At 41.0% G+C, this 20825-nt stretch overlaps 1 protein-coding gene across 2 annotated transcripts; it reads left to right on the top strand.

Moving 5' to 3' along the window:
- Positions 1 to 1598: 1598 nt before the first annotated feature.
- LOC129777529 (transcriptional regulator ATRX homolog) lies at positions 1599 to 20564 on the top strand. Of its 2 annotated transcripts, XM_055783841.1 has the most exons (15): positions 1599 to 2038; positions 5889 to 7087; positions 7268 to 7566; positions 13706 to 14302; positions 14361 to 14662; positions 14722 to 14993; positions 15050 to 15202; positions 15268 to 15478; positions 18240 to 18399; positions 18476 to 18703; positions 18767 to 18938; positions 19010 to 19406; positions 19468 to 19643; positions 19720 to 19935; positions 19992 to 20564. In XM_055783841.1, exons 2-15 carry the CDS (start codon positions 5969 to 5971, stop codon positions 20085 to 20087), a joined length of 4398 nt encoding a protein of 1465 aa, XP_055639816.1. In that variant the 5' UTR covers positions 1599 to 2038; positions 5889 to 5968; the 3' UTR covers positions 20088 to 20564. The 2 variants fall into 2 exon arrangements, with proteins under 2 accessions (XP_055639816.1, XP_055639818.1); XM_055783843.1 differs by lacking the exon at positions 5889 to 7087 and having other exon boundaries at positions 1601 to 1827.
- Positions 20565 to 20825: the final 261 nt, after the last annotated feature.

Here is a 20825-nt window from a genome sequence, read left to right as displayed (position 1 = left end):
CTGATTCTCGAATACACTTCGAATACACTTCACGGTGGAAACGGAATGAAACGTATCTGCGATGACAACGGTACGGTGTCGACATCTAGATACGAGATTAGTTTCCCACTAAACTTATCATTATAATATCAAATTATCTTCAGATGAAATTTTTGTATGAGATTTGATTTGATTTAAAGAAAGAAAACAAAGTTTTCCACTCACATTATATACCAGTTTGATACGAAGAAGTTAATTTTCATTAATGAATTTTTATTTGAAAAGTGCTCATTCTGCCTGAAAACTCATTATTATCTTCGACACTTCTCTAACTCGTAAAACGTAATTAAATGGCGTGCCGTTTATTTCGTTTCCACCGTGAAGTGTATTCGAGAATCAGGCCCGTAATCTGCCTCTCGGTGAATAGTGAGTTAACAAATTTGAAAACGAAATAGCAACCGAGCCAAGCGTTGCTATTTTCAACAAACGTCAAACATCTGTTGTGGGTTTCATTCGCCTTGTGCTCGTTTTTGTGATTTGGCTCTCAAGTATTATTCCGGAAGTGTATATATTACATTTATTGGCCAAAAAATGAACGCGACGAAAATAGGATTAACTGACACTTGTCATTTCTTCTAGTAATAGCAATCGTATTTAGCAGGTTGCGCAGGTTGCAGGATCACCGCAGGTTTCGAAAAAGAAGCGATACTATTGACGAATTTACGTTGGATTTACAACCAGATGGCACAGCGAGTAAAATTTGGTATGAAATTCGTTCAAACTTTCTAGAAAAATCAGAATTTATCTTCAAATTTCCCGGTTTCGCGTATTCCTTCCACGCTGAATGGGTTAGAAAATCATCATTTTACAATGTGCTATATATATTACGAGGAATGGCTTGTTATAAGTATTGTAACTTTAATTTTTTTCTACTAAGTAAACGATGAATAGGGAGTTTTGTGCTAAAAATACTGTAAATCCTTTTCGTATCGACCCCTACATAATCAATTATATCAGTCAATTTTCTATGATATCGATTTCATCGCAATTATCCTTAGTATCAATGACCGGTATGCATTATCAAACTTAAAATTTTCGAAGATTATCTATGACTTTGGTCAAATCGCGTGTTGAAATTATCGTAAATATACAAAACTCCAACTTTCCTTGAATAGTAACGCATTGGTGCGGATGATCTTTAACGAATTTATGTTACGGATGTGCGAAGATGATTTTCAGAAATTTATACACCTTGGCAGTTCTCAGATTTTTAAATCTTCATTGGTTTCACAAATCACAAAGATTAGTATATTACAAAATAAGTGTGCACAAATCTTTTTCGTGCCGCTGTAAATTCATTTCAATTGTTGCCAAAATTTGGGCACCGCAATTTTTATTTGCGAATATTATAATCTGGGAATATGTAAAATTCCTGATTGGTATTCCGATTTTAACTACGCATTAATATTATTTATTTTCGAAGTAAACTTTTGCACCTAAAAATGTGGGAACTGTTCGTTTGAATCATACAATTTGTTGATTTAAACAAAATCTGTGACCCATTTCGCTAACGCGCCAGATTCCAATATTATACTGGTACCACTGCAACAGGCCGAACGCCGCTTTTTTCAAGCTGTCATTTCTTATTTAGAAAAACTCTTGCCAGACTTGCTTCTTTCTGCTTCCGATCGAAATTGAAATAAATAACTCTAGCTATAGCAGCTATTGCAAAAAAACAGAATCTCCGCCATTATAATTACGTTCGGTGAAACATCCTGGAAGTGTTCTGTGATCCGCTGAGAATTTGCTACAGCTTGTGGTGTGTCGTAACTTTCTACCAAGCTACTGGTACTGCGAAAACGAAAGGAGACCTTTTCATATGATATATACATGTATATAGGGTGAATTCATTCCGACGGATGGATTAACTGTATTCTCCGGGAGGAGACGGAAGCATTTAGAATATTTACATACGGTTTAAAGTGAGCTTATTGGTTTTCTTTCTGCTTCCGAGTACGATTGGCTGTAGGAATAATTGTGGTTCGCGGACCACTTGAAGGTAAGACATTTTTTCTTGTTAGCATTATAACCATTGAAGTGTCGATGCATAGGGCCATTATTTGTTTGGATCCTCCGCAAATATTATTTGCGCTATTTACCGATACTGATTGTTTTTGTCTTTCGCCAAGTTTAATACTAGTCGAAATTTTCCGCTTTATTGTGCGTATCTCACTAACAATTTTTTTTTTTTGAATATGCATTTTAAGATATGTGTAATTCTTCCTTCATACTTCGAAAAAAATATTCAAGTTATCAATTTGTTGAAAACTATGAACTTTAATCATAAAACTGGGTCGCAAGTTTTGGTTTGGTTATTTGTCCATACTGGGTCAACTACAAGTTACAAATATTAGGCTCGGTATCGGGGGCCATAAAGTTTGAAAATCCAGAGGGCCATTGGAACCTCCCGCCAACGCAGATTCAGGTGATTTACAAATCTCTTGTCACAAGACATACCTGTTGTGTTGGTTGAAATTGTCCGGTTGATGTGTAGATAATTAAACATCCAGATGTCATTCTCCAAAAAAACAGCAACTTTGTTGTTCAGCGTAATAAAATTTTTCAGTTTCGTTTCGAATAAAGTGCAGGTATTTGCTGCTTTTGTTATTTTATTTGAAGGAAAAGACGAACGGAGAACATCGTTTGCTTGCGTCGACTCGCCTTTTAAGAGCATGGTCTTGTGGCGTCAGTACTCCAGGAGAAACGGCCCAAAGCGTCCCAGCATCCAGCGGCTGAATAATGGCGGGTTTACATTAGGGAGATCAATAGCTATAGATGGATTTATTCACCCGAAAATAGATGTAAACGGGTGAGAATATGTATGAATATGTATATGTATGACACTTCTTCGAGGTATATATATATAGAACATATAGAATAAATTCAGGCATATGTAAACGCTGGTGAATATCTTACTGGTGATAAATCACTAAAGTTGGATGCAGTTCTACTTCAGATGAACAAATTCACCGAAAATACGAATATATCAATTATATAAGTTCGTGTTAGTGTAAACAGTTGATGCGATTTCTATAAATCTCATCATATTTCTTCACCCGAATATATCACTAGTCTAAACCCAACCTAAGAAATGTGGCACCCGCCTACTGAATCTAAGATGGCAGCCCCATCGCGGGATAGGGACCATTGGCTAACAACCTACTGTTCCCGAAATACCTAAGTTACAGAAACCAATAATGAAAAATCACGATCTGTTTTTACGGCAACGACCTTTGGCGCAAAACAAAGGACAAGATTTGGAATATGGAATGTATTAACGTTAGCTCAGCAAGGAAAGCTGGAACAACTTGCTAGCGAGGTGCGACGCATGAAGCTCAGAATCCTGGAGCTGAGCGAAGTACGATGGTCTACCTTTGGAGAACACAAGCTTCCGTCAGGACACACACTACGAAGGAGCAGAAACGAAATCTGCTAACAAGCGCTGGATTAGAATCCGGCAGAACATCGCAGCAGAGACCCAGGTGGCGACGTTGCCTCAACTAATAAAGGAAGTCGACATTGTACGCAACAATATGCTCAGTACAACAACCGGAAGCCGGAAGACCCACAGCCAGATCAACGGACCGTTTGTCGCGCCCCAGGATCCCGAAGTTGCAACATTCTTGCAGGTTGACAGTGAAGCTCATGAACGAGCACGTTCTTCCGCTGCGCTTGGTTGATGATGAGAACATGGAGGAGCTGCAACTGAAAGTTTACTGTGTTGCTGTGGCGACCGCTAAAAGTTTGGGATACCGTGTGAGGCCAAGAGGCGGACTGCTCCAAAATCTCCGTTAAAGGTGCGAGCCCTCTTGGCGAAGTAGCTGGTGAGCTGGTGAGCAAAGCGCCAACAACAAAATCGGATGTGCAGAGATAACAAAAAAGCGTTCTATGACCACATTAGCGACAAGAAGGCCGACTACAGCGATAGTTTGTCAGATATCAACGATGTGACGAACTTCTGGGCTGGTATTTGGAGGACTCCAGTACAACATCGCGACGGGTATATGGAAGAAGGAGAGCTGTGGTGAAATTGGAGAGATGCCAACTATCATCGTCAGAAACGATGTTCGACGATGGTGACCGCGCCCACGGAGAAGTGACCCATACCTTTTACATGGACGATCTCAAGGTCTACGCTAATTCAGATCAGCGTCTAGGCGTAGCTATCCGGGTTGTCGAAAATCTAAGCAGAGACATCTGCATGGAGTTCGGCCTCGACAAGTGTCGCTGTGTCCATCTGCTGAAAGGACAACTCACCGAATCCGGAGTCTGTAAGGTATATGACGGCGAATTTACCAGGAACATAGTTCGTGGTGAATTTTACAAATATTTTGGATTTCGACAGCTCATCGTGATTCGCCACTCTGACATCAAGACGGAGCTGAGAGACAAGTTCTTGAGTCAAGTGAACTGTATCCCGAAGACTTTCCTGAACGAGGGGGACAAGGTACGCGCGATCAACACATTCGCGTGTCCCCTGCTGACCTTCAGTTTTGGAGTAGTCAAGTGGAGCAAAACTGACCTAGAAGACCTTGAGAGGAGGATGAGGAAAGTATTCAAAAATGCCGGAATGCACCATCCTCAAACGACACTGAAGAGAGTATCACAATCACGCAAAGAAGCGGGACTTGGAATCGTCGACGTATCTGCATTGTGTGTTGCCCAGATACGACAACTGCGAGAGTACTTCACAGAACGTGCTATACCGGGCTGTCTGCGTTGCTGACAGAGAATACAGCGCTCTGCACTTGACGCAAGCGGAGTACCAGCTCAACTGCAATCTGCAGACAGTGGAGAAGATTGCAGCTTGGAAGCAGAAAGCAGTACATGGTGCCCACACCCATCAACTGGAACGGCCACACGTCGACAAGGCCGCATCTAATCTGTGGCTAACGCGTGGTGAACTCTCTTCAGTAGTAGAAGCCGACATCCATGACAGGATGCACTGCAGGCAGTACGTCTGGAATCAAGACGTTGATGACATTTGCCTGGATGTGCCATAAACCCGAAGAAAACATGGAGCACATTATGGGAAGCTGCCTCGCTTTGGTCAACGCAGCCTACACGGAGCGCCACAAGATATTAGGGTGTATGACAAGAGCGACCTACACGTCACCATCATCGTTGTCGCTATTCCACTAAACCAGAATATGGAGGAGACCCACGATCACAAAATCTGCAAGTACCGATCATTGGCCGTGGAACTCAAATAATTGTGGGGGCTCGAAGACTCTTCTGGAAGCGCTAAAGGTGTTCAACATGGAGAAGGAATTGGTCGGTCATCCTTAGCTTCTGCGCAATTGTCCGACATTCCCTCGGTCAGGACTAAAAAGCACGAACATGCAGATACGTGCATTCCGCAGAGCCTAGTCCCCCTTTGGCATTCAGAAGCCCGGGGTCAGGTGAATATCCTGGCTAGATTCGCCTAGCCAAGAAGTGAGAGAAGTCTGCAAAAAAAAACTAGTGACTATTTCCCCCACCAAAGAGGTAAGTTCCGACGTGAAGTACATCTGCCACACCATGTTCCTGACACTCTCTAGTGCATCTTCTTGCGTTCTGGACTTGCGACGAACGGGGAGATTCACAACACAAAATGCCTGCCGGAAGTCGTCTCCTTCATCCAAAAATATCCAGACGAGGATGTTGTGTTTTGGCCGGACCTGGCCTTCGCTCTTTACGCGAAGAAGTCGCTGAAGGAGAACAACCGCTTGAAGAGAGATTTCGTTCCGAAGGCCACCAACCCATTGAATTATTTTTTAACGCAATCGTTAGTTTGCCATTATTGACAATTTTTGAGTGATTGGTATTATCATACTTTGCTAATCGCCTTCCGTTTCTTCTCGTTTCAGATTCCCGTATCATTTTTCTTTTAAAATAGTTTCCCAATACAAGCGTGATGTACTAGACGCTCCGGAACTGATCCGCTAAGATGAGAACCAAACGAACTGTTCGATCGGCTCAACCGTGTTCATCCTCTTCTGAGGGAGATGACAAATGTGAAATCAGTTCCAGCAACAAGGAAACACCAAAACAACCATCGGTTCAAGATAGCAAAGAGCAGAGTTCCACCCCAGAGGAACCTGTTACCAATGGTAGCGCAAATCCAGAACCGCAGACCGAAAGCGAGGAGGCTGATAAAACGAAAGAGTCCGGATGTGAGAAGATTAGGAAAGAAACAACCGAAGTTAGCAGCACCAGTAATGCGCCAGAAAACGGAAATGCAGTGAACCATGACAATGGAATGGATGGAGAAAATTCGTCCATTCCAGGCAACGACAGCAAGCAACCCGACGAGCAGCTAGAGAAAGAGGAAGCGTCCGCTCCAGAACCGAAAAAGGTCATTCGACTCGTGTCCATTGAGAAATTATTGCGACCAAGTTTGCTCCCTCAAAAAAATTATAAATCCACCCCGAAACAGACATTGCAGGAAAATGTGGCTGAAAGATCCAGTAAAAGATCGAAGAACGCCAGCGTTATCGAGATTAGTGATAGCGATGAGGAAGATCAACCTCTGGCGAAAAGAGCTAGGAAGGAAAAGTCGCCCACGCGAAAGCTTTCAAGCGGAGAGAGTGCAGATGAAGTAATTCCGGTTGTACGGAAGACCTCCAGACAAACCAAGAAAGTCGTCACGTTGATAGATGACGATGATGATGATGACGACAATAATGATCGTCAACAAGTTGCCAAACAAAAGAAAGCTTCTAAATCAGGAAAGAAACTCACACCTGCAGCAACACCGGCAGGGTGTAAGGATTGTTGTCTGAAAGTAAATAAAATGCCTTCAGATCTGAAAACCCTTATGAAGGAGTATAAACTCTCCGCCATTTTCGATACGAGGAATCGATCGATCTCACATTTCGAATCAAATTCCAACCTGTTTGATGTGTGGCCCCGGCAGGCCGTGCGCTCGAAAGGAACGGAAGCAAGCAAGTTAAGTGCGAATGGCAATGGCAAAAAGAGTAAAAGTAAAGTCGTTCAGTTGTGTGATAGCGATTCGGATGAACCGATCGCCAGTGCTTTGTCGAAATCAAACAACATTCCCAAAAACGTAAAACAATATTTCATTGCATTTTTTTTATGATTATTTTTCTTTTATTCGTTTGATCAAGGATCGGCGGAACACAGTGAGGGGGGAAGCCGTTCCTTGATCAGAGGTCGCGATACAATCGTATTTATGAAAAAGGCACGGCTCTGTGCTTGTTTTGTTTTGCCTCCTTTTTTTCTCTAGGAAACAATGTCTAAGCGACCTGCCCGATCGAAGCGACGACTTAGCGGAAGTGATGAGGATGATAGTAGTGATGAAGATTTTGAGCTCAACAACAGAAAGAGCAAAGCTACGGGAAGAAAGCAACGCACGAGAGGGTCATCCAAATCATCGAAGTCATCCGATGAGCAAGAGGAAGCGGTTGATGACAGCGATAGTGATACGAGTGACTTTGAGAAGGAGGAGATTCAACCTAAGAAGAAACGATCCAGGATCAAGAGGAACTCATCCTCTTCGGATGATGACGGCAGCGGGAAAGATAAGTGAGTATTGACGGATTTCGCGCCAACTCGTCTATTGGGTTTAGCATTACCTTCTCAGAACTTAATTAAACTTTCTTAGCGGTAAGACCTTATCTAATTAAGTAACTTGGCATCCTTGTTTTCCGAAAAATTATCTAGACTAACATATGGAAAGGGCCATATATTTTTGGAGATTTTTTTTAAATATTTTTTTACTCGAAAATGGTAAGTCCTATAAAAAAGTAATCTATGGAAGAGTTTTAAGCAAATAATTGAATTTTTAGAAAAAAATACTGATTTTTTTAAAAATCGTACACTGAAAAAAAATCGATTTCAAAAGCTAATAGTCGATTATCTCAAAATGGTCATCTCTGATTTTGATGAAATATATGCCCTACGACTCTTCCATACATCGCGACTTGTGCATATTTAAGGCAAAAAAAATTGTAACAAAACTCGAAAATTTTCAATTCTTTTTTTGACGTAGGACTACGTCTTTCATTTCTATACCGGGGTGTAAAATCAAAGTTTCGAAAACGAAAGCGTTACGCCGGAGACCGAGATTTTGAGCGTCAATAGCTCTTAAACAACTGACCGAAATGGTATGATAAACACTTCATTCGAAAGATAAAATGTCTACGCGGTATATACTTGTTACTTTCTGATCCAAAAACTTGTTTCAATTGCCTTAAAATTGCTTTCAAAACAGGCTATTGAAATCACCAATCGGAATATAAGCGAGCGCCGCTCGGAAATCCACTCAGTTATAATTGAACAGCGATTGGAGCATGTTGTCGCTGTTCTGGTGAAGTTAACTTCGTTCATCATGAAAGCGCTGGTGCGCTTATTACCTGACCTGACCTGACCTTATGTTTTCTAACCATATAACACTGCGACCAAATACATTTGCTTTTGTGATTTTTAAATCAAGTGCAATGAACTGGTGGTTATCGAGTTAGCATTAACCACTGGTGGGCTTCGAGTATCGAAGAGAATCTGGAAGGACGTTATCGTTGTTGAAAAATAGTCTGCCAGTTCCCCTGGGAATTGAAAAAAAAAATTCAAGCGAAAGAGTTTATTTTGATGTTTTCTATCCATATAACACTGCGACCAAATACATTTGGTTTTGTGATTTTTCAATCAAGTGCGATCAACGTAAGACCACGTCTTTCGGGATGTTTACCCAACAATTTTTCAAAAGAGAAATGGGTGTTCTGAGAAAGGATGAGCGAATGCAAAAATAATGTAGACTAATTTGATGCAACAGATATTTTGTCTATTGGAAATGTAATACAAATCATATCACAATACAAGCAATGTATTATGCATTATACAACTTTCGTGTGATTGCTTTTTTTGCTAAATATTGTGCCTTCAACGTAACGCTCTCGTTTTCGAAGTCCCCCAAATATTCATTTATTCGTTCATTCAGAATTGATTCAGATGCAACTAAAAACAAATGATCACTGAATCAACGATAGTCCTACGTCACCCTTGCGGTTATACCACAGATATAACCTACTTCCTGTTTTTTTTGTGTAGTTATAGAAAAAATCAATGACCTGTAGAAATGGATTTTCGTGGCGCATGGGTGCGCATGGGAGTTTTCAGTTTGTTTTTGTAGTCAAATGCAATATGTTTCTATTCAGAGAGCAAGAACATCTCTCAAACAATAGCAATCTGCCAAAAATCTCTTGATCGGTAAGTCAGCTATCAAATAGTTGTTGTAGATTTAGGAATCTATTAAGAGTCACTGTAGATATGATAATAAGAAATGAATGGTATAGATACCTAGAGGATGAATAAAATGGCTCTGCAGTTATTCGAGAATCACCAATCGAGACCGGCAGCGAATGTAAAGTAGCGACTATGACAGTGATGATATCAGCAGAACAATGCCAGGAACTAACGATTTTGTATCTGAGTTTCGAAATGGTAAGAGAGAGCATTCCAGAATCGCCTTTTGATGATGTCTCTCAAAGAGGCGTTTACGATTTTTCAGACAAAATTGCTACATAAATTTAGGGTTCACGCTGTTTACGCAATTGGGACCAAAGCACTGTATATTACTTGATAGTACAGGAACCCACAATGTTTGTGTATGTACCATTCATGAGAATGTAAAATTAAAATCGATGAATTTGTGCCATATTTCATTGACAAAGCAGACAAACTCATAGAGCAATCTGCTTTTTTAGCGAAATAAATACGAATCTTTGACGCAACGAAAAATAATCGTAATTTATGATTTTTCAGACAATTATTCATTCATAATTCGGAATGTTTGGCAGTGTTATCATTGAAATAACTCGCAAGCAACTATTCACCCTTTTGAAATATACTACAAAAAATATGGTAAACTAGAAAACATAAGTAAGTAAGAAAAATAATCGGTTTTACTAAAATAACTTTCATGTCCGATGGAGCAGCAGCACACTACTAAAACAGAAAGAATTTCGCCAGTCTGTGTAATTTCAAAAAAGTTTACGGACTAGAAGCAGAATGGCATTTCTTTCATTTCAAAAGAACTAATCAAAAATAGTGAACGAACGGTCGTTCTTTTCTACTGGCCAACAGTTCAGAACCAGTTCAGAACGAACTGTGTAGGATGATCTGTGTATAAGAGGAAGACGAACGAACGAGTGAATGGTGCTGCAATGCAAATTGACGAAAGGAAACAAACAATAGCCCCATGAAACAACAAAAATATGATGTCGGTATTGTCGTTTTAGTAATACAACGCAACATTTGAAGATACGATGGTTTTAAATTGGATTGTTTGATTATTGATCAAACAAAATTTTAATTTCATATTTTTAGGTTGAAGGTAAATATTTCAGTTAGATGATATGCAAATCTACCTCATCAAGAAAATACAGTTGAAAGCGAAATGTTTCAAACAGTCTTGTTAAACAGTAAATAAATATACGCTTCGCTGATATGAAATATTTTTTATATTATATCAAATTGTGCTCAATAACTTTGAGATAGACGTTCGCGTTTTGGTACAATTTTACTATATCAGTTATTGCCAAACATCGCAAGAAAAGCAACGCAAAGCTAGTTTGTGCTGAGAAAAATGAATCACGGCTCAAACTAAATCAAAATTTTAAAATGAAAATTTTATTTTTTATTATTCTAAGAAATTTTTAACAATATTCAGCCGGATAATTATTTGCTAATAAACAGCATTTTATGAATTAACAGAACAGTCCTACATAACATCCCACACTTTTTTATACTTGCTTTGACTTATCCCTCTACTGCGCAAAAGAGTGAGTGAACTGCTCAAAAGAACTAGTTCGCTTAAGTGAACGGGTCATTGAAGTGAACCATTTATCCCACTTCTAGTTTACATGGTCTCGGGACCGAGGGCGCTATATATTTTTTATATTTTTTTCTTGAAAACTGAGGATTTTTCACATAACATATGAGGGGCTTAGAATGAAAGGGGTATAAGTGATTTGATCGATTTCTCTACATCGACTCTCTCTTTTGGTCATAATTTATCTGCAAATACATTCCCAGCTGTATCTGATAATGTGGAAGATTGGTCAGAACCTCATCTATCGGATTCTATAGCAAACATAAATTGGAACGTTTTTGCTGTTGAGTTATTAACTAAATAAAAAGTTGATGAAGAGAAATCGATCAAATCACTTAAACCCCTTGCATTCTGAGTCTCTCATATCCAAAAATCATAGAGGCGTTATTTTTTTGTTCTTGAGTTATGATTTTTCAAAATTAACCGATGCTTTCAAGAAAAAATATAAAAAATATAGCGCCCTTGGTCCCGAGACCATGTAAACTATAAAAAACAAACACAATCAATAATTATGAAAACAAAATTCAATTTTCCTGCATGTGTAATATTTTTTTCAGAAAAGTCTAGTTCATTTCCTTTGATTTGATATGTTGATCATCAGAATCGGTCCAGTAGTTATGAATGTTTGAAAAAAGTAGTTTTTGGATAAAAGGGGAAAAGGTTGATTTTTCGTACCACCCTAAAATGGAAATGGCCACTCTTATAAAAAATAGAAAAATACGGGTCTAATGTTTTGCGGTGAAGAACAAAAAATCTTTGCGGTAAAGAACACGGAAATCTGAAAACCACTATATCGGTTTGGCATGGAATGGCTGTCTTAGAATATAAGTTAACATGAACATGGTATAAAATCAGATGAATAAAAATGAATTCAATGTCATAAAATTTCATAAGTTTTATTAAATTTGATTTGAAATGAAGACCTCTAAAACACTCATTCAACATTTTCATTGTTATAATTAATTTTTATTTATTTTTTGCATGGGCTCCCGTGGCCGAGGGGTTAAAGTAAAACCTAACATGCCGGGGGTTCGGGTCCGATTCCCGTTCTGGTCGGGGAGAATTTTTCGTCATAGAAATTTCCTCCGTCTTGCACTGTGGTCACGCGTATTCTAGAGCTTGTCACTCAGAATGCATTCAAGGCGTGTTATTAGGCATAGAAATTTGAACTGAGCACTAATAAAAATGACGCAAATAATACTACGTGGAGATGGCGAAGTTCCTGTAGGAATGTTAGTGTCATTTAAGAAGAAAATTTATTTGTTTATTTTGGGTTGGCTTTCAACACTGAAAAAAAAACTTAATTTCAATAACATATTGAAAAAGTTTTTGTTAGTAAAAGTTTTTTGCCTTAAATATGCACAAGTTGCGATGCATGGAAGAGTTGTAGGGCACATATTTATCTACCATTTCATCAAAATCTGAGATGACCATTTTGAGAAAATCGACTTTTAATTGAAATCGATTTCTGTGTAGGATTTCAGAAAATATTTTTTTCATTATTCTTTTCTCAAAAATTCAATTATTTTGCTAAAATTCTTCCATAGATCACTTTTTTGTAGGACTTACCATTTTCGAGTGAATAAAAAATTATAAAAAAATGGTCAAAAATATTTGGCCCTTTCCATGTTATTTTTTTTCCAATATATTTTTATCAAGGCTCATATGGCGTTAGCCTCGCGGGGCCGGGAGTCCAATACTTTGCAAATTTTTCTTATTATCTATGTTAGTAATATGTAACCGATTACTCGCGGTTGGCTCGAGGTTAGTATTACAAGTGTTTTCGTAATTGGGATGTTGCTGTCTCCAATGCTCTGTACGTGTGCCCGACACGGGATACTTCCTATTGGGATGCAGCTGACCATTAATCAGCAACGCCCCCCTAGTCTGTACCTCATATCTAGCGTGGTGCGTCTTTCTCGACTCGAGGAATCCAGGATAGAATGGTCACTAGCCGGCGCAATCATCAGTTCGTGTAGAGTTGTCATGAGCGGTACAACCTTTGGCTCTTGTTGAATGATCAGTGGACAGCACAACCTTCGGCCCGTGCATCTGTAAAGAGTGTGTGTATGTATTGCCGCGACTAAGTAAAAGTTTATCGATCGGATAGGAGGGATATGAAACGGGGACACAACGAAGGAAACATTGAAATCGGCGTTTCTGAGGAACAGGTATAGATGAAGCAGAAGATCAGGATCCCGGCTACCTAAGATATCCCGGACGGGGATATCCGATTGTCTGCCTTGTGCTCTCAGTGCTCTAGAGAGCTGAGAGCGAGCAGCATGGAACCGGATACACGACCCGACAACATGCTCGATGTTGTGGTAGCCATCGCCACAATCACAAAGATTGCTTGCTGCGAGCCCAATGCGATAGAGATGCGCGTTTAGGTTGTAGTGATTGGACATAAGCCGAGATATCACACGAATGAAATCACGACCTACATTCAATCCCTTGAACCATGCACTCGTCGAGACCTTAGGGATAATCGTATGTAACCAACGACCGAACTCATCTTCACTCCACATGCGCTGCCAACTTACGAGCGTGTGCTGACGAGGAATGTGAAAAAATTCGTTATAAGCAATTTGCATTTCAAAAAGTGTGCCTTCTGAAGCACCCACCTTAGCTAGCGAGTCCATATGTTAGTCTAGATAAATTTTCGAAAAACTAAGTATGCCAAGTTGCTTAATTAGGTAAGGTCTTCACGGCCAGAAAGTTTCATTTAATTTTGAGAGGGTCATGCCAACATCTGGTCGAGTTGGCGCGAAATCCGTCTATTGTAGTAGTGGCCTGAGATCACAACAACAAAAATGTTCTCTGTCTTAATTTCAGGAAGAAAACCAAACAAAGCAAGAAAAAATCGGATAGTGATGACGATGAGGAAAGTCCCACGAAAGGACGCAAGAACATTCGTAAAGTTCTGAAAAAGTCGGCACTAGAGCAGACAACAAAAGAGGCTGAACAAGAGGAACGAGAACGCAAACAACGCATTGCCGAACGTCAGAAATTGTACAATCAGGTATACGACGAAAAACCGGAAGAACTTAAAGAACTTACACAGTTAGTACTGGACTTCGATGAGGAGACTAAGGAACCACTGCTGGAGGTGGACAAAAAATTGGTAAAGAAGCTTAAGCCTCATCAGGCGAATGGCATAAAGTTTATGTTCGATGCCTGCTATGAGAGCTTGGAGAGGGCCAAGAACGGCAAAGGTTCCGGCTGTATTTTGGCGCATTGTATGGGTCTGGGTAAAACTCTGCAAGTGGTGACGCTGTCGCACACTCTCCTCGCTAATTCAAGAGAAACGGGAGTGGAGCGAATTCTAGTGGTATGCCCTCTTTCGACCGTGCTGAACTGGGTGAACGAATTCCGGATTTGGATGAAGCATGTCCGCAAGGGTACTGAAGTAGAAGTTTATGAAATCTCAAAGTAAGTCGCTTGACGATTGAAACACAAGACGAAATTGTTATTTATCCTTTATTTACAGATACAAAAACAATATTATTCGTGCCAATCAGCTTATGGAGTGGCACAACGAAGGTGGAGTAATGATTCTAGGCTATGATATGTATCGAAATCTGTCAAACCAATCCACGGCACGTATAAAGAAGAAGGTTCGAGAGTCACTGCAAACGTCATTGATCGATCCAGGGCCGGATCTAATAATCTGTGATGAAGGTCATCTACTGAAGAACGAAAAAACATCACTTTCCAAAGCGGTGAATCGCATTAAAACAATGCGAAGAATCGTGCTGACTGGAACACCTATCCAAAACAACATGAAAGAGTGTAGGTATACGGAAGTGCTCTTTCCCTTCTTTCAATTGATCGTTTTTTCTATCCGTCAGATTATTGCATGGTACAGTTTGTAAAACCTATGCTGCTTGGAACCTACAACGAGTACATGAACCGTTTCGTGAATCCGATCACAAACGGTCAGTATACCGACTCGACGCCGTACGATATTCAATTGATGCGGAAACGAGCCCATGTGTTGCACAAACTGCTGGACGGATGTGTGCAACGGAGAGATTACGCCGTTTTGGCGCCATTTTTACCCCCCAAGCTGGAGTTTGTCATTTCCATCAAATTAACTTCCATGCAGTGCACCTTATATAAGGTATGGTTTCGTATCTCACCTCGAACTCAACGCTCAACGCGTTTTAAACATTCCAGTACTACATGGAACACCAAACAAAACGACAAAGTGAAGAGAGCAAACGTGCCTCCGTGTTGTTCGCCGACTTCCAGAGTCTGCAGAGGATCTGGACGCATCCTCGGGTGCTCCGGTACAACAGTGACCGATACGAGTATATGCAGCAGAAGAAGGTTTCCCATTGACTTAGCGCACAGAACAAAGAAAAATTTACAAATATACATTTGATCTGTTTTAGCGCGACATGGAATCGGACGAAGAATCGATGGGGTCGATAAAAGATTTCATTGACGATGATGAAAGCGATGCGCAAAGTACACCTTCGGAATCCGATGGAGGTTCCATCAGTAGTGACAGCGGGGGCAGTGTCGCTAGTAACAAAAAAAGTCGAAAGAAAAAAGATAATGCGGCACCCGCGCGACGGACGAGGAATAATCCCAACGTGGAAGGTTAGTATCGGTCGATTGTTTCTATTTGCAAGTACAGGTGGAGGAGAGCTAGCGTTGAATTTTGGGTATCACCTCAACATCGTATCGAGCAGGCAGAGAGAGAGAGAGAAAGATGCATAGTTGGGAGAGAGACATTTGATACCAATAGCTAACAAGAGGGAACTCAGTTATGCTTTTAAAATTTTTAATATAATTTTAAAAGCATACGAAGTAGTCCAGCAGCGGATGCTGAGATTGAGGTTTACTGAAGAAATTGGAGGCAGTGCATAAAGACGACGAAATAATGAGTGTGGTATCAGTCGATGACCACGAACAATACGAGCAGCAATACGAGGAGTTCGGTATCCTCGATTCCGTTGCTATTTTCTTAGAGGATCAGATCACCAAAAACAATGCAGCTACAGCGGCAGCCGCTGCGACCATGAACGCGAGAAATGTTAACCAAACCTGCAGATGCCGGTTGTAATTCATCAACCACTCCGCATACCAATTCCCACATTCGACGGCCGTTATGAGATCTGGCCAAAGTTCAAGGCCATGCTCAAGGATCTTGTGGACAAGGATCCAGATCCGCCAGCTGTTAAGTTGTACAACCTAGACAAACCTCTGGTCGGTAATGCAGTGGGTATTATCAAAGTCAAGACTATCAACGAAGACACTTAGGCCAACGTATGAAGAGTTTTGGAAAAAAAAATTAGGATAAGCGGTTCTCACATTTACGAGCTACTAAATCTTAAGCGCATGACGAAAAAGAGCCATGTGGAGCTGCGGAGTCTGGTGGACGAAAGCAGTAAGCATGTAGAAGGACTCAACTTCCGGGAGCGAGACTTTAATGAAATAAGGGCGGATTTAATGATACGTCTACTGGCTGCTGCGTTGCACAATGATGTGCGTCACACGTGGCATTAAGCACGGTGAACTATCCGACTACAACGAGATGCTAAGTTCCTGAAGGAGCAAATATTCAGCAATCAAAAGTCCTCGATTCTCCTTAGTGCAAACATTGGCACCAGAGTCTCCTTCAGGCAGCCATAGTCTCCTGATGGCAGAAACACCTGATTAGCGCGCAGACAAAAGACCATAACGGTGTTGAGGAGGACTACACCGATGCAGTGAACAACGACGATGTGTCACCCCGACGATGGATAAAGTTAAGGAGGCCATTAATCAGCTAAAGAACCACAAAGCAGCTGGTAAGGATTGCCTCGTAGAGGCTCTATGCGCTGGCTGATAGTCAGGATCTGGGACACAGAACAGCTACCTGAGGAATGGAAGGACGGGGTAATCTGCCCCATCTATGAAAAAAGGTGACAAGCTGGATTGTGGGAACTATCGTGCGATCACAATCCTGTACAGTGCCTACAAAATTCTGTCTCAGATCTTCCGCCGTCTATCGCCAATAGTAAGTGGATTTGTGGGAAGCTATCAGACAGGATTCATGTCCGGTTGCTCGACGACGGATCAGATTTTTACACTGCGACAGATCCTCTAAAAATGCAGCAAGTATCAGGTTCCTACACACCACATCTTCGTTGACTTCATATGATTATATCGACCGACGACATAGACGACTGGAGGATCATGGACGAACACGGCTTTCCCCGAAAGCTGACAAGACTGATTCGGACAACGATGAACGGTGTGCGTATCTCATGTGAGCTGCCGGAATCATTTGAGAATCACAGGGGCCTTCGACAAGGCGATGGACTCTCCTGTCTGCTCTTGAACGTGGCGCTGGAAGGTGTTATGCGAAGAGCTTCAACATGCGGGGCACGATTTTCAACAAGTCCAATCGCGGATCGCGTAATGTAAAAGACGATCTCTTAGCAGATTTGGATCTTCAACTAAATTCGTCGGGCCTGAGCCATTTTGTGGATTTTTGTGGATTTTGTGGAGTTCGGAACCTAGGACATATCGATGATTGAAGCCAACTGGAGGGCTCTATCAACACCAAGATAATCAAAATTATTCATTACATCTTGTGACAGAATAACACGCAGCCTACTCAGCTTGAATAAGGCAGAATCGAGTACATTATCCGGTCTATTGACTGGACACTGTCCGAGCAGGTACACAGAGTTCTTTCTTTACGCGATCGATGCGTGCGCGCAAAAAATAAAATCGCTTTAAAAAAAATCGCGTTATTTTGAGCAAATCGCGTAAATAATAATCGCAGAACCACGTAAAAAAAGATTGCCCCATCACCAGCCCGCGCTCGTTACAACCACACTCGCAAACGCTCTGGCGCAAAGTAAAATCACGCAAAAAAAATCGCATAAAAAAGAATCCAGAGTATACCTTAAAAACGGAAAACTGACAGATGATAACTGTCGTTTCTGCAATTTCGAAGCAGCAACTTCGGAACATTTACTGTCTCAATGCAGTACACTAATTGAGTGAAGACTGTGGACCTAACGAGATTTGGTCTGCTGAACCAAAAAAGGTGAGTAACTTCATAAAGGAAGTCATACCTTTCGTGGGGGGATATGCAAAGTGCTAGTGCGACTATCACTCATTCCCTGAGTCGGTTAAAATAACCACTAACTGGACTAGTTCACCAGTCATCCTCGCTAGTCAACGCTAGTCACTTTATTTTCTAGTCAAGTCACTTTTTGTTGTGGGCGACTGCCGAAGCAGTTCTAGTCGAAGCGAAGCTACTGAGAGTAGAGTCGGTCTTCATTTTTTACCTTCGAAGATTTCGGGCCCTGATAATGATCGACCCTGAGATACCTGATTCAATAAATCCTCATTTATATTGCAGATGATGAAATCGAAGAGGTGGTGGAAGAAAAAAAAGAAAATCCAACGGAATGGTGGATGTCCATGTGTCCCGAGGAAGAGCTCGATAATCTGGAACACTCGGGCAAATTGCAGGTGCTATTTGAAATCCTGAAGGAGTGTGAAGCTATTGGTGATAAATTGTATGTATTGTGATAAGTTAGCATCAACATTTGCCTCTCATACATGTTTTTTTTATTCACAAACTCCCGCACGCAGGCTTGTATTCTCGCAATCTCTCTACTCGCTCGATGTAATCGAACATTTTCTAGCGTTAGTTGACGAGAACACGCAGAAAGATGAAAGTGATCGCGATGGGAATCTTGATAAATATCAAGGATCGTGGTCGCTTGGATTGGATTACTTCCGGCTAGATGGTTCGACTACGATTGAGAATCGAAATTCGGCCTGTAAAGTATTTAACGACGAGAAAAACACCCGGGCACGGTAATGGTGAACACTATTTGAATTCAACGAGGAAATAATTTTTTTTTCTCTAACGGTATACAGGCTGTTCCTTATATCCACCAGAGCCGGGGGTCTCGGAATTAATCTAGTGGCGGCAAATCGTGTTATCATTTTCGATGTCTCGTGGAATCCCTCGCACGACATTCAAAGTATATTCCGCGTGTATCGATTCGGTCAAGTGAAGCCATGCTACGTTTATCGATTCATTGCGATGGTAAACCACATAGATTTCAAATCATAATTCATTCCGATATTCGACAAATTCGATAATCGAAAAACTTTTAGGGAACGATGGAAGAGAAAATTTACGAGCGCCAGGTAACTAAACAGGCAATCTCGAAACGTGTCATCGATGAGCAGCAAATCGATAGACACTACAAGGAAAACGACCTGCAAGAGCTGTACCAATACGACAACATTTCCACGGATGAGCCGCGACCGATGCCAAATTTACCAAAAGATCGTTTGTTTGCAGAAATGTTGAAGAAGTTTGATCCCTTGATTTACAAATACCACGAGCATGACTCGCTGCTCGAGAACAAGGAGGAAGAAACACTCAACGAGGAAGAACGTAAAGCAGCTTGGGAAGAGTTCGAGCAGGAGAAGAATCGACCTCCCATCGCCAGCTTCGGCACTGGTGGTTTCGTGGGATACAACATGGGCATGGGCACGGCAATGCGAGGTATATAGGGAGAATTCCTGCAGACCAAAATATGTGCTAACATTTTTTTTTCCTTCACCAGCGAATGGCCCCGTTACCTCGAGTAGTATTTTCGGCTTTAGGAATGATGTTCTGCTGAAGTTGCTCAACATGAAAGCTCGCCAGGACAATCCCACCTTCAACGATGTCAACATAAATGCAATGATTCCATATTTAATGCAAGAACTATGTCGGCAAATGAAAGATGGTGATTTATCGGTATAACAATATTTAAACCGCCTGTCATACATTTTTTTCGAAACTGGCAATGCTAATTCATCGTGTTTTTTTCTAGATGTACAAACATCTGCTGGAATTATATTATCAGCTGGAGGCACCGAACTTTGCGAACATACCTGGATATAACATGATGATGATGCAACAGCAGCAGCAGCAGCCAATGCAGCAACAAATTTCACGACAGGTTGTCATGGCTGGAAATCCGGCCTATAATATGGCACAAGTGCGACATTACCGTGAGCAGGAACAGCAACAGTATGCTCAAATGAGTGTAAGGATGCTTATATCTTTTCGAAATACATCACTTGTTATTTTGCATTTTTCTAGGAACCTAGTGGCAGCGGTATCAATCGGGGTACGATTATTAGCGAAGCACAAAAGCGTTTCATGGACAACCCAGTGGAGATAGTAGAACTAGATTAAAACCTCCGACAGACACATAAATTATTTTAGGACATCTTCACATCGGCCGGTTATATGTTCTCCCTCACGCGACGACGGGATTCGGGGAAATGTGCAGAAATTGTCACACATATACAAGATAAAATTGGATCTCAGATTTTAGCCAGGTGTGAGAGCACGATTTCAGATAGGTAACTGTAGTGCTCGCAAAACTTCATGTTTATCGCATAATGAATGTGTTGTTGTATTTCTACAACTACAGGATGAATTTATCTACCATTGTAGCGAGCTCTTATGATTGAATAATTACCTAAATTCATAAGATTTTTGTATATCTTCATTTCCCTTCTTGTATGGACTCCCACAACTATAAACATTCTTGGAGGACAAATCCTATTAGAAGTAAACGTAAACTATCCACTCGATGTACATGGAAGTATTGGAAGCAACTTGTGTTGAGAAATCTAGCAAATAAAGGAAGCATCTCAACATTTTAAAGGGCTGTCTGTGGTCTAATTATTGTGCGGTTGGTAATCTATCAACCCGAGAGTTGCTGCTCTCTGTTCCTCGATGATGTAGTGGATTGTGTCACATTTACCCGAAATCCACTCACCCGAAAGACATTCACCCGAATGTAACAAATACCCGAATGCGACAGCTACCCGAATGTAACATCTACCCGAACCGACACTTACCCGAATGCGACATTTACCCGAATGCAACATTTACCCGAATGTAACAGCCACCCGAATGTAACAG

Source organism: Toxorhynchites rutilus, chromosome 3 (genome assembly GCF_029784135.1).
Source record: "Toxorhynchites rutilus septentrionalis strain SRP chromosome 3, ASM2978413v1, whole genome shotgun sequence".
Classification (NCBI taxonomy): Eukaryota; Metazoa; Arthropoda; class Insecta; order Diptera; family Culicidae; genus Toxorhynchites; species Toxorhynchites rutilus.
Note: the sequence above shows the minus strand (reverse complement) of the source record. Positions and strands in the feature narration are given on the sequence as shown.

Bases quoted from the DNA above. Each gene is read 5' to 3' on its own strand.
- LOC129777529 (XM_055783841.1), top strand. From the start codon at position 5,969: ATGAGAACCAAACGAACTGTTCGATCGGCTCAACCGTGTTCATCCTCT. The intron at 18,704-18,766 runs GTAATGGTGAAC...AACGGTATACAG, and splicing joins GAGAAAAACACCCGGGCACG to GCTGTTCCTTATATCCACCA. The intron at 19,407-19,467 runs GTATATAGGGAG...TTCCTTCACCAG, and splicing joins CATGGGCACGGCAATGCGAG to CGAATGGCCCCGTTACCTCG.